This window comes from Saccopteryx bilineata, chromosome 2 (genome assembly GCF_036850765.1).
Source record: "Saccopteryx bilineata isolate mSacBil1 chromosome 2, mSacBil1_pri_phased_curated, whole genome shotgun sequence".
NCBI classification, from domain to species: Eukaryota; Metazoa; Chordata; class Mammalia; order Chiroptera; family Emballonuridae; genus Saccopteryx; species Saccopteryx bilineata.
In genome coordinates this window covers 14,579,075-14,591,984 of record NC_089491.1, presented here as the reverse complement: position 1 = coordinate 14,591,984, position 12,910 = coordinate 14,579,075, and the positions used below count along the sequence as shown (strand labels likewise).

Below are 12,910 nucleotides of genomic sequence, written 5' to 3'. Positions count from 1 at the left end.
TATGATTTGCTCCCTATTTAAAGCACTGAAAATAATTTCATATATGTAGTACTTTTCATAAATTAGGCTTTTTTTTGTTATTGCTCAGAAAACAATTCTCAGACATCTGCAGGGTGTCAGAGAATTCAACTCAATTTTGACCCTATTTACCCAAAGACAGCATTAGATTCCACAGGTTAAGGGTTCAGTCCTACAAGATAGTTCCCTACTACCTGCCCCCCGCTTCAGATCCTAATTACAAACCTGGGTGGTTATCTATACTTCCAGCCAACTAGCTATAAATCTAAATCGGAGGTTCCAAAGACACCCCCCCCCCCCCCACCAGCCAGGTCTGATTAATTTGCTAGAGTAGCTTACAGAACTCAGAGAAACATTTTCTTTCTAGGTCACCAGTTTATTATAAAAGGATAGAATTCAGGAACAGCCAGACTTTAAAAGAGATGCAGAGGGGATGGTATAGGTGTAAATAAAAAGTATGGAGCTTCCATATCGTCTACAGGTGTATCACTCAGCCCAAATCTCCACATGTTCACCAACCTGGAAGCTCTTGAAACTTGTCTTTTTGGGTTTTTTTTTATGGAGGCTTCCTTATATAGGCATGATTGATCAAATCATTGGCTATTGATGACTAATTTAACCTCCCGCCCCTCTCTCCTTCCCAGAGGTTGGAGGGTGGTACTAAAAGTTCCAACCCTCTACTCACACGGTCGGTTCCTCTGGCAACCAGCCCTTATCCTTAGGGACCTTAGGACTTTGCAAAAGTCATCTCTTTAACAAAAGACACCTTTATCATGCTCAGCACTTAGGAAATTCCTTGACAGAAAAAAAAAATCTACATTCTGGAAATTATGAGGTCACACCCAAAACCTTAGTTCAGTCTTTATGATTTGCTCCCTATTTAAAGCACTGAAAATAATTTCATATATGTAGTACTTTTCATAAATTAGGCTTTTTTTTTTGGTTATTGCTCTAGTAATTTAAACCTATCACCTCAAATCCTTTTTTTAAAACAAATTATTTTAAAAAACAGTAAAGCATATTTAGAAATCGTTTTTGAAGATTAGTGAAAATTTTGATGTTTGTTTAAAATTCAAGATCTCATTATTTCCATGACTTTGGACATGCTATTTTCCTTCCCTCTCAGAGGCTTAGATTGCTGTTTTTAGAAGGAAAGATTTGGTTTTTAAAGATACTTCCAGCTCAAACATGATTTGAATGAAGTTCTTTTCTAGCTCTTAAATGCTATAATTTTATGATCCATATCTTACAATAGTCAAGACATTTCTTTTGTGTTAGTACAAGTATTACTAAGTAGTTTTGAGATGTATGTTAAGAGTCAATCAGGTGTAAATGACAGAAGTCAAATGTTGTACATAGTGATAAACCTCACGTAAGATTTACTAAACTTTTAGAAAACCTCAGCCATGAGAGAGATGAGAAGTGCCCCAGCTTTGCCCAGGCTCACATAGCCGCACTGGTCAATGACCACTGCTACTCTCTATTTCTTTACTGTAGACCTATAGAAAGCAGTATCTTTAGTCTTTTTTTTTTTTTTTTTTTGTATTTTTCTGAAGCTGGAAACGGGGAGGTAGTCAGAGAGACTCCCGCATGCGCCCGACCGGGATCCACTCGGCACGCCCACCAGGGGGCGTCGCTCTGTCGCGACCAGAGATGCTCTAGCGCCTGGGGCAGAGGCCAAGGAGCCATCCCCAGCGCCCGGGCCATCTTTTGCTCCAAGGGAGCCTTGGCTGCGGGAGGGGAAGAGAGAGACAGAGAGGAAGGAGAGGGGGAGGGGTGGAGAAGCAGATGGGCGCCTCTCCTGTGTGCCCTGGCCGGGAATCGAACCCGGGACTTCCGCACACCAGGCCGATGCTCTACCACTGAGCCAACCGGCCAGGGCCAGTATCTTTAGTCTTAAAAACAAAATATATATACCTTTATAGCCAACCTGGTAAAATATAAGTCAAGTTATGCACTCCTGTGCTTAAAATCCTCCAATGCCTTCGCTTCTCACTTAGAGTGGAAAATTCTAGGGCTCCCACTGGCTCCCATGGTACCTTGATGGGAATGAGACACAGGCACCCTTTGCTTAGGATGGAAGCAGACCCAAACCATGGCACATGGCTGGGGAAGTGGAGCACTGGCTGGATTTCAGCCTCAATTCATTGGCTTACTTGAGCACCATATATATCATTGCACAACTGTATATAGGAGTTCTGCAGAGCTCTGTAATGACTTTCAAGAACCTACATGACTGCTTCACCCTTTCCTTCCCTAACCTCACTTTCTACCCCTCATCTCACTTCTCTCCAGCCACATTGCCCTCCAGCCAAGTTGCCCTCCTTGCCATTCTTGGAGCAGCAGGCATGCTCCTGCCTTGGGATATTTGCTGTTTCTTCAACAGAAACATCTTTTAAGATAGCCACTGGCGGCCCTGGTTGATTGGCTCAGTGGTAGAGCATCAACTGGCATGTGGATGTCCCAGGTTTGATTCTCAGTCAGGACACATAGGAGAAGTGACCATCTGCTTCTCCACCCTTCCCCTGCCCCCTTCTCTCTCCTATCCTGCAGCCATGGGTCTATTGGTTTGAGCTCATTGGCCCTAGTTGCTGAGGATGGCTCCATGGAGCCTCTGCCTCAGGTGCTAAAAATAGCTTGGTTGTGAGCACCAACCCCAGATGGGCAGAGCAGTGGCTCCAGATAGGGGTTGCCAGGTGGATCCTGGTCAGGGCACATGCGGAGTATGTCTCTATCTACCATCTCTCAACTTGGAAAAGAAAAAAAAAAAAGATAGCGACTGGCTTGCTTCCTCACTTTACCTCCTTCAGCTTTGAACTCAAATTCCATCTTCTCAGTGAAGCTTCGGCTTGATCACTCTATCAAAAATGACAACCCACCACTTCACCCTGTCTCCCTTTCCTGCTTGACTTTTCTTCATATCAGTCATCACCAAGCTATTCACTATATGTACTATTTTATTTATTTATCATATTTGTTTCTCCTTAACTAAAATGTAAGTTTCATGAGGACTTGGATTTTTGTTGTTGTTGTAGCTCTTTTCCCAGAGCCGGGAGTTGTGCCTGGGAAACTTGATACATATTTATTAGATTTAGGAATGAATAAATATGTGCTGAATGAGTCAATAAATTAATAATGGCACTTATTACATTACATTGGGATAGTTTGTGCCTTGAGGGCAGGGACCGTGTCTTATTCAGCTCCGCGTGCCACTACCTAAACTTCCCAGAATTTGCAGACGCTATATACTTAGCAAACATTTGCAGAAAAATGTATGGAACCAGTCATACCTTTTACTGAAGCTTTCTTCTTTAGGGCTGAGACAATGGATCGGAACTGTGAGTGACTTTTATCTCCCAGGGAGAGAGCGTAAGCAGCAATGGCCAGAGTAAAGGTGTTCCGGGCCAAGAGGGCATTTTCAAGCAGAAAGGTATCAGCTTTCGTTAGAGCTGTGCTGATTTTCTGAAAACAAGGGCAGAAGATACCTAAGTTTCTTTGTGAAGCATCAATCTATCAGCTAATGTGAACTAACCCCAGGTGGTACCATCCTGGGGTAGGCAAGACAAAGGGTGAAAATAGAAAATGACTTAATGGAAATGGATGATGTCCGGCTGAAGCAAATCCTTTTGGGAGAAGGAGCAGAGTGTAATTTTAGAAGTGAAAACAAGGTTGTCCAAATAGGTCAGCGATTTGCCCCTGAATCCTCATCTCCCTCTAGAGCAGGGGTACCCAAACTTTTTACACAGGGGGCCAGTTCACTGTCCCTCAGACCGTTGGAGGGCCGGACTATAAAAAAACAAAACAAAACTATGAACAAATCCCTATGCACACTGCACATACCTTATTTTAAAGTAAAAAACAAAACGGGAACAAATACAATATTTAAAATAAAGAACAAGTAAATTTAAATCAACAAACTGACCAGTATTTCAATGGGAACTATGCTCCTCTCACTGACCACCAATGAAAGAGGTGCCCCTTCCGGAAGTGCGAGGGGGCCGGATAAATGGCCTCAGGAGGCCGCATGTGGCCCGTGGGCCGTAGTTTGGGGACCCCTGCTCTAGAGGTTTTCCCCTTTAGTTTATACTTCCCAAGTCAGACTTAGCCTCAAGGAAGATAAAGCACTGAGCACAGACACAGTTTTCATCATTTCTCCTCAGTGTAACTGAGTCAGAGTCACGTTTTCAAAAAGAATTTTACTAAATAAAATCGTAACTAGTAGAAAAAGAACTAAGCTGCCGAAGTACCTTTTGATTTTAAGGATTCCTGGAAAAAATAGTCTCTGTAGTACTTCGTCCTGAGACAACTTAAAGTTTTGGGTAGGTGGCTGGGAGAAAGCATAGTGCTAAGCTGCTGTCATCTTGCCTGCCTCCTACTTTCCCAGCTCTGTGTATCTCATGTACTGCCAGGTGCCAACCGGTCTAGGTGCCTAGGAACTAACTGGTCCTCCACCCATTATTTTGTCAAATGTAAATAACAATTATTTTTAAACATAAAAAAATCATTTTGTTTTATGGTTCAAGTAATACAACCCCCCTTGGGTTTTTCCATCTCTGTTCTGTATGCTGGTTTAAACGACTTGTCTAATTTACTTCTGATTTGTAGGCAGGAGTATTTAACCTCAGCTCAGGGGTCTGTCTCTTCCCTGATCAGAGTTTCATCTCTGTTACCCTTTTGAATCTGTTATGTTGATTCACTTAAGTGTATCCTCTCCTTTCTCCCCTCAGCTTTCAGCAAATGAAACAGCACAATCCAAAGAAGCAAACATGCTATCATGTATCCTCAGTAGTTCCATGATGTAGAGTGCGTCAACTACAGAGAAGAGTCCTATACATAACATAAAATTTGGCAGAGAGAAGAGAAGGAAGCTGCAGGTACTGGGTCATTCTGTCATCACAGTCAGAAGTTATCAGTTCTAGTCCCAGCACTATAATTCAATAGCCTGTGAAACCGAAAAATGAAATTCACCTGTCTTATAGCCCTCGGTTTTCTCAACTGTTAAGTGGGTTGGATTAGGTGGTCTCTAATTAACCTATCATAACTCTGAAATCTTTTGATTGTAAAGTTGGTTGTTTTCAAGGTCTGCCTCCCACACCCCTTCCCTGTCCCCACTGCCTGTATATGATACAAAAATAGATGATGGGTGTTGCAGAAAGAAAACTTTTACTTACCATTACGGGACATACATCAAAAGCCTTTCTAATTCCAATCACAGAAAATGCTGTAAGATATAACGCGTTTTCTTGGGCTTCAGTAGACACGGTACCCTAAAAGTAATTATAAAGGAGAGTGAAACGGTATCTTTATAGCAAAGTGACCTGGCTCCAATCTCCATTTTGAACTTAATGTCCCTCTGTCCCTTCATACATTCCAATTGAACTGCTTGCTACTTCTCAGTAAACTCTGGGTCAGTCATTCTTTATAATGCTGGATTTTTCCTACTTTGTGCCTTCATGTGCCTTTCTCTCCCTCACCTCCCTCAAAATTCCACCTCATACCTCTTCACCACATTCAAATTCTCTTCTTCCTTTAAGACCTTGTTAAAATGCACAAAGCACTATTTTGCCACTATTCTCTTGTATTTTTTTCTATTGGGATATTGATATCACTGGGGAAAAATATTTTTTTCATATTCTGTTGCATGAGGTTTTAGAACTGTTTCTATATATCTCTGTATTGCTGATTCCAAATCTGAAATATGTTTTTTGGTGCATGCTCTAGTTTTGATGAAATTTTAATTTCTTTTTGTTACAGTTGATGGCATGCATTGGTTTTTAAATTGGAGTTAAAGGGCAATGACTCTTGGATTGAACATAACCACAAGGCAATTAATGTTTTACAAACATCACTTTAACATAATTGTAGTTGTTCTTAAATGTAAAAAATTATTATCTGATAAAAACACCCTCTTATTTTGTTTTAAGATTGAATCATGGCTTCTTCGTAGGCATAAATGTAAGAATAGTCCTGATATCTTCTGTTATATATGTGGCTGTTACACACTTCAACGTCAAAGGCGCAATATTTCATCATTTGTGACACGTGCATATATTGCCTATTTTCAAGTTCTCCTTGGCAATCAAGACAAGAATAGGGCTCCTCATATTGTGTGTCATAATTGTGAGGAAATGCTTCATGACTGGACTAAAGGAAAACACAAAGAAATGCCTTTTGGTATTCCCATGGTTTGGCGTGAACCTAAGGACCACAGCAGTGATTGTTCTTTCTGTCTGATCCATACAAAAGGCATCGGCAAAAAAAAATGGGCTCTGGCCGGTTGGCTCAGCGGTAGAGTGTCGGCCTGGCATGCAGGGGACCCGGGTTCGATTCCCGGCCAGGGCACATAGGAGAAGTGCCCATCTGCTTCTCCACCCCTCTCCCTCTCCTTCCTTTCTGTCTCTCTCTCCCCTCCTGCAGCCAAGGCTCCATTGGAGCAAAAGATGACCCGGGCGCTGGGGATGGCTCCTTGGCCTCTGCCCCAGGTGCTAGAGTGGCTCTGATCGCGACAGAGCAATGCCCCAGATGGGCAGAGCATCGCCCTCTGGTGGGTGTGCCAGGTGGATCCCGGTCGGGCGCATGCGGGAGTCTGTCTGAATGCTTCCCCATTTCCAACTTCAAAAAAATGCAAAAAAAAATAAAAAATAAAAATAATAACCTTAAATGTAAATGGATTAAATGATCTGAACAAAAGACATAGGGTAGCTGCATGGATAAGAAAACAGGACCGCCTGACCAGGTGGTGGCGCAGTGGATAGAGCGTCGGACTGGGATGCGGAAGGACCCAGGTTCGAGACCCCGAGGTCGCCAGCTTGAGCGCGGGCTCATCTGGCTTGAGCAAAGAGCTCACCAGCTTGGACCCAAGGTCGCTGGCTCCAACAGGGGGTTACTCGGTCTGCTGAAGGCCCACGGTCAAGGCACATGTGAGAAAGCAATCAATGAACAAGTAAGAAGTCGCATCGCGCAACCAGAAACTGATGATTGATGCTTCTCATCTCTCTCCGTTCCTGTCTGTCTGCCCCTGTCTATCTCTGTCTCTGTAAAAAAAAAAAAAAAAAAAAAAAAAAAAAAAGAAAACAGGACCCATACATATGCTATCTACAAGAGACATACCTTAAAACAAAAGATGCACATAGATTGAAGGTAAAAGGATGAAAAAAAATATTTCATGCAAATGGAAATGAAAAAAAAGCTGGGGTAGCAATACTTATATAAGACAAAATGGACTTTAAAACAAAGGCTATAGTAAGAGATAAAGAAGGTCACTGCATAGTGATAAAGGGAGCAATCCAAAAGGAAGATATAACCGTTATAAATATCTACGCACCTAATATAGGAGCACCTAAATATATAAAGCAGACTTTGATTGATATAAAGGGTGAGATCAACAGCAATACTATAATAGTAGGGGATTTCAATACCCCACTAACATCACTAGATAGATCCTCAAGAAAGAAAATTAACAAAGAAACAGCAGACTTAAAGGACACACTAGATCAACTGAATTTAATAGATATCTTCAGAACCTTTCACCCTAAAGCAGCAGAATATACAGTCTTTTCAAGTGCTCATGGTACATTCTCTAGGATAGACCACATGTTAGGGCACAAAAGCGGTCTCAACAAATTTAAGAAGATTGAAATCATATCGAGGCCCTGGCTGGTTGACTCAGCGGTAGAGCGTCAACCTGGCGTGCGGGGGACCCGGATTCGATTCCCGGCGAGGGCACATAGGAGAAACGCCCATTTGCTTCTCCACCCCCCCTCCTTCCTCTCTGTCTCTCTCTTCCCCTCCCGCAGCCAAGGCTCCATTGGAGCAAAGATGGCCCGGGCGCTGGGGATGGCTCCTTGGCCTCTGCCCCAGGTGCTAGAGTGGCTCTGGTCATGGCAGAGCGACGCCCCGGAGGGGCAGAGCATCGCCCCCTGGTGAGCAGAGCATCACCCCTGGTGGGCGTGCCGGGTGGATCCCGGTCGGGCGCATGCGGGAGTCTGTCTGACTGTCTCTCCCATTTCCAGCTTCAGAAAAATACAAAAAAAAAAAAAAAAAAGAAATTATATCAAGCACTTTCTCTGATCACAATGGCATGAAATTAGAAATCAACCACAACAGAAAAATTCAAAAATTCTCAAACACATGAAAATTAAATAGCAGGTTGTTAAATAACAAATGGATTAACAATGAGATCAAAGAAGAAATAAAAAAAATTCCTAGAAACAAATGATAATGAGCATACACTCAAAATTTATGGGACACAGCAAAAGCAATACTGAGAGGGGAGTTCATAGCACTACAGGCATACCTTAAGAAGCTAGAAAAAGCTCAAATAAACAACTTAACCTTGCATATAAAAGAACTAGAAAAAGAACAGCAAGTAAAGGCCAGAGGTAGTAAAAGGAAGGAAATAATAAAGATCAGAACAGAAATAAATGAAATAGAGGCTAAAGAAACAATACAGAGGATCAATGAAACCAAGAACTGGTTCTTTGAAAGGGTAAACAAATCAATGAACCCTTAACCAGACTCACCAAGAAAAAAAGAGAGAGGACTCAAATAAGTAAAATGAAAAATAAGAGTGGATCAATAATAACCGACACAACAAAAATACGAAATATTGTAAGGAAATAGTACTATGAAGAACTGTATGCCAAAAAACTAGACAACCTAGGTGAAATGGACAAATTCCTTGAAACATATAATCTTTCAAAAATCAATCTGGAAGAAGCAGAAAACCTAAACAGACCGATTACAACAAATGAGATAGAAACAGTTATCAAAAAATTCCTGCCTGACCTGTGGTGGCGCAGTGGATAAAGCGTGGACCTAGAAATGCTGAGGTCACCGGTTCGAAACCCTGGGCTTTCCTGGTGAAGGCACATATGGGAGTTGATGCTTCCAGCTCCTCCCCCCTTCTCTCTCTCTGTCTCTCCTCTCTCTCTCTCTCTCTCTCTCTCTGTCTCTCCCTCTCCTCTCTAAAATGAATAAATAAAATTTTTTTTAAATTTACATATATAAAAAAAAAAAACAACTCTCGAAAAACAAAAGCCCTGGGCCGGATGGCTTCACAGGAGAATTCTACCAAATATTCAAAGAAGAACTAACTCCTATCCTTCTCAAGCTATTTCAAAAAATTCAAGAGGAAGGAAGACTTCCAGGCTCCTATTATGAGGCGAGCATAATTCTGATTCCAAAACCAGGCAGAGACAACACAAAGAAAGAAAATTATAGGCCAATATTCCTGATGAACTTAAATGCTAAAATTCTCAACAAAATATTAGCAAACCGGATCCAGCAATACATGAAAGAAATCATACATCATGATCAAGTGGGATTCATTCCGGGGAGGCAAGGATGGTACAATATTTGCAAATCAATCAATGTGATTCATCACATAAACAAAAGGAAGGAGAAAAACCACATGATAATTTCAATAGATGCAGAAAAAGCATTTGATAAAATACAGCACCCATTTATGATCAAAACTCTCAGCAAAGTGGGAATACAGGGAACATACCTCAACATGATAAAGGTCATCTATGACAAACCCACAGCTAACATCATACTCAATGGGCAAAATTTTAAAGCAATTCTCTTAAGATCAGGAACAAGACAGGGGTGCCCCCTTTCACCACTCTTATTCAACTTCATAGTACTGGAAGTCCTAGCTAGAGCAATCAGACAAGAAGAAGAAATAAAAGGCATCTAAATTGGGAAAGAAGAAGTAAAACTATCATTATTTGCAGAGCAGATGATATGATACTGTATATAGAAAACCCTAAAGTCTCAGTCAAAAAAGTACTCGACTTGATAAATGAATTCAGCAAAGTGGCAGGGTAGAAAATTAATACACAGAAATCAGAGGTATTTTTATACACCAACAATGAACCGTCAGAAAGAGATATTAAGAAAACAATCCCTTTCACTATTGCCACCAAAAAAATAAAGTACCTAGGAGTAAACTTAACAAAGGAGGTTAAAGACTTGTACTCAGAAAATTATAAAACATTGATAAAAGAAATCAAGAAAGATACAAACAAGTGGAAGCATATACTGTGTTCGTGTTTAGGAAGAATAAACATCATTAAAATGTCTATATTACCCAAAGCAATTTATAAATTCAATGCAATACTGATTAAAATACCAATGACTCACTTCAAAGATATAGAACACATATTCCAAAAATTTATATGGAACCAGAAAAGAACACAGATAGCATCAGCAATCTTGAAAAAGAAGAATAAAGTGGGAGGTATCACACTTCCTGATAGCAAGTTATACTATAAGGCCATTGTACTCAAAACAGCTTGGTACTGGCATAAGAACAGACATACAGATCAATGAAACAGAACAGAGAACCCAGAAATAAAACCACACCTTTATGGACAATTGATACTTGACAAAGGAGGTAAGAGTATACAATGGAGTAAAGACAGTCTCTTTAACAAATGGTGTTGGAAAAATTGGACAGCTACCTGCAAAAAAAATGAAACTAAACCACCAAGTTACACCATTCACAAAAATAAACTCAAAATGGATAAAAGACTTAAATGTAAGCTGTAAAACCATAAGCATCTTAGGCCCTGGCCGGTTGGCTCAGTGGTAGAGCGTCGGCCTGGCGTGCAGAAGTCCCGGGTTCGATTCCTGGCTAGGGCACACAGGAGAGGCGCCCATCTGCCTCTCCACCCCTCCCCCCCTTCCTCTCTGTCTCTCTCTTCCTCTCCCGCAGCGAGGCTCCATTGGAGCAAAGATGGCCCGGGTGCTGGGGATGGCTTCTTGGCCTCTGCCCCAGGTGCTAGAGTGGCTCTGTTCACAACAGAGCGACGCCCCGGAGGGGCAGAGCATCGCCCCCTGGTGGGCAGAGCGTCGCCCCTGGTGGGCGTGCTGGGTGGATCCCGGTCGGGCGCATGAGGGAGTCTGTCTGACTGTCTCTCCCCGTTTCTAGCTTCAGAAAAGTGCAAAAGAAAAAAACCCAAAAAACAAAAAACCATAAGCATCTTAGAAGAAAACATAGGCAGTAAGCTCACCGACATCTCTCACAGCAATATATTTACTGATTTATCTCCACGAGCAAGTGAAATAAAAGACAGGATAAACAGGCCCTGGCCAGTTGGCTCAGTGGTAGAGCATCAGCCTGGCGTGCAGAAGTCCCGGGTTCGATTCCCGGCCAGGGCACACAGGAGAGGCGCCCATCTGCTTCTCCACCCCTTCCCCTCTCCTTCCTCTCTGTCTCTCTCTTCCCCTCCAGCAGTGAGGCTCCATTAAAGCAAAGATGGCCCGGGGCTGGGGATGGCTCCTTGGCCTCTGCCCCAGGCGCTAGAGTGGCTCTGGTCGCAAGGGAGCGACGCCCTGGAGGGGCAGAGCATCGCCCCCTGGTGGGCGTGCTGGGTGGATACCGGTCGGGTGCATGAGGGAGTTGTCTGACTATCTCTCCCCGTTTCCAGCTTCAGAAAAATACAAAAAAAAAAAAAAGGATAAACAAACTGGACTATATCAAACTAAAAAGCTTTTGTACAGCTAAAGACAATATGAACAGAATAAAAAGACAAACCACATGATGGGAGAACATATTTATCAATACGTCTGATAAGGGTAATAACCAAAATTTATAAAGAACTTGTAAAACTCAACACCAGGAAGACAAACAAGCCAATCAAAAAATGGGCAAAAGAAATGAATAGACACTTCTCCAAAGAGGACATACAGATGGCCAAATAGACAGATGAGAAAATGTTCAACATAACTAATCATTAGAGAAATGCAAATTAAAACCACAATGAGATACCACCTCACACCAGTAGAATGGCGCTCATTAACAAAACAACACACAATAGGTGCTGGCGAGGATGTGGAGAAAGGGGAACCCTCCTGCACTGCTGGTGGGAATGCAGACTGGTGCAGCCACTGTGGAGAACTGTATGGGGTTTCCACAAAAAATTAAAAATGGATCTTCCTTTGGACCCAACCATCCCACTTTTAGGAATATATCCCAAGAACACCATATCACTGACTGAAAAAAAGAAATGCACCCCTATGTTTAGGGCAGCATTGTTCACAATAGCAAAGATCTGGAAACAACCCAAGTGTCCGTCAGTGTACGAGTGGATTAAAACGCTGTGGTACATATACAATGGAATACTATGGGGCCATGAAAAAGAAGGAAATATTACCTTTTGTGACAACATGAATGGACCAGGAAACTATTATTTTGAGTGAAATAAGCCAGGTAGAGAAAGAAAAATGGCATATGACCTCACTCATATGGCATATTCCTCACTTCTTGAGGAATCCAAGAAACAGTGAGAACTGAGAAACGGAATTGAGACAGAGGAGAGATCAAAGGGACCAGAGGAAAAGAGGACAGAGGGAAAAGGGATGATAGGATGGGATAAACCTGAAGGGAAGGGGGGAGGGTGCTGCGAGGAGGGGGAAAAGGGAGATGTTGAGGGGAATATGGGGGAGGGGGGATGCATTTGGGGTGACCCTAGAATCTATGTAAACACAATTAAATAAAAGAAATTTTCAATAAGAAAAAAAAGAGATTCACTTCCTGAACAGTCACCTTGATAAGTTTCCCGAAATCTTGGAGCTGTTAATGATGAGCAGACTACTGCTGGAGCATCAAACGAGACTGTCCTCAACAAGTACACAAATGCAAGAGCTACAAACGCAAATTTTTGCCTGAATAGAATTTAAATAAGTTTTGGGCAAATTTTATGATTAAAATAAGTGTTTTAATATGTTCTATTTTGAAATTGTAGACAAATTCCGATGCAATCATATCTTTTAATGTATTAGTGTATTTACTGGATTATATCAATTATTATATTTTCACAAATATGATGCCCAAGAAGACATTCTATTTCATTATGTTAAACTAAATGTTAAAAATTTTACAATA

General features: G+C 41.8%; 1 protein-coding gene and 1 non-coding gene across 2 annotated transcripts in view; both read right to left on the bottom strand.

Annotated features, from left to right (window-relative positions):
• Nucleotides 1–12,910, bottom strand: part of C5 (complement C5) — a 122,780-nt gene that overhangs the window by 27,249 nt on the left and 82,621 nt on the right. Inside the window, exons 27-28 of the mRNA XM_066256371.1 lie at nucleotides 5,190–5,285; nucleotides 3,309–3,480 (exon numbers count right to left, since the gene is read on the bottom strand). Coding sequence (XP_066112468.1) covers nucleotides 3,309–3,480; nucleotides 5,190–5,285 — 268 coding nt within the window. The remainder of the gene's footprint in view (nucleotides 1–3,308; nucleotides 3,481–5,189; nucleotides 5,286–12,910) is intronic.
• TRNAT-GGU (transfer RNA threonine (anticodon GGU)) lies at nucleotides 1,825–1,900 on the bottom strand. Its single transcript has one exon. It is a non-coding gene; the product is annotated as a tRNA-Thr (tRNA).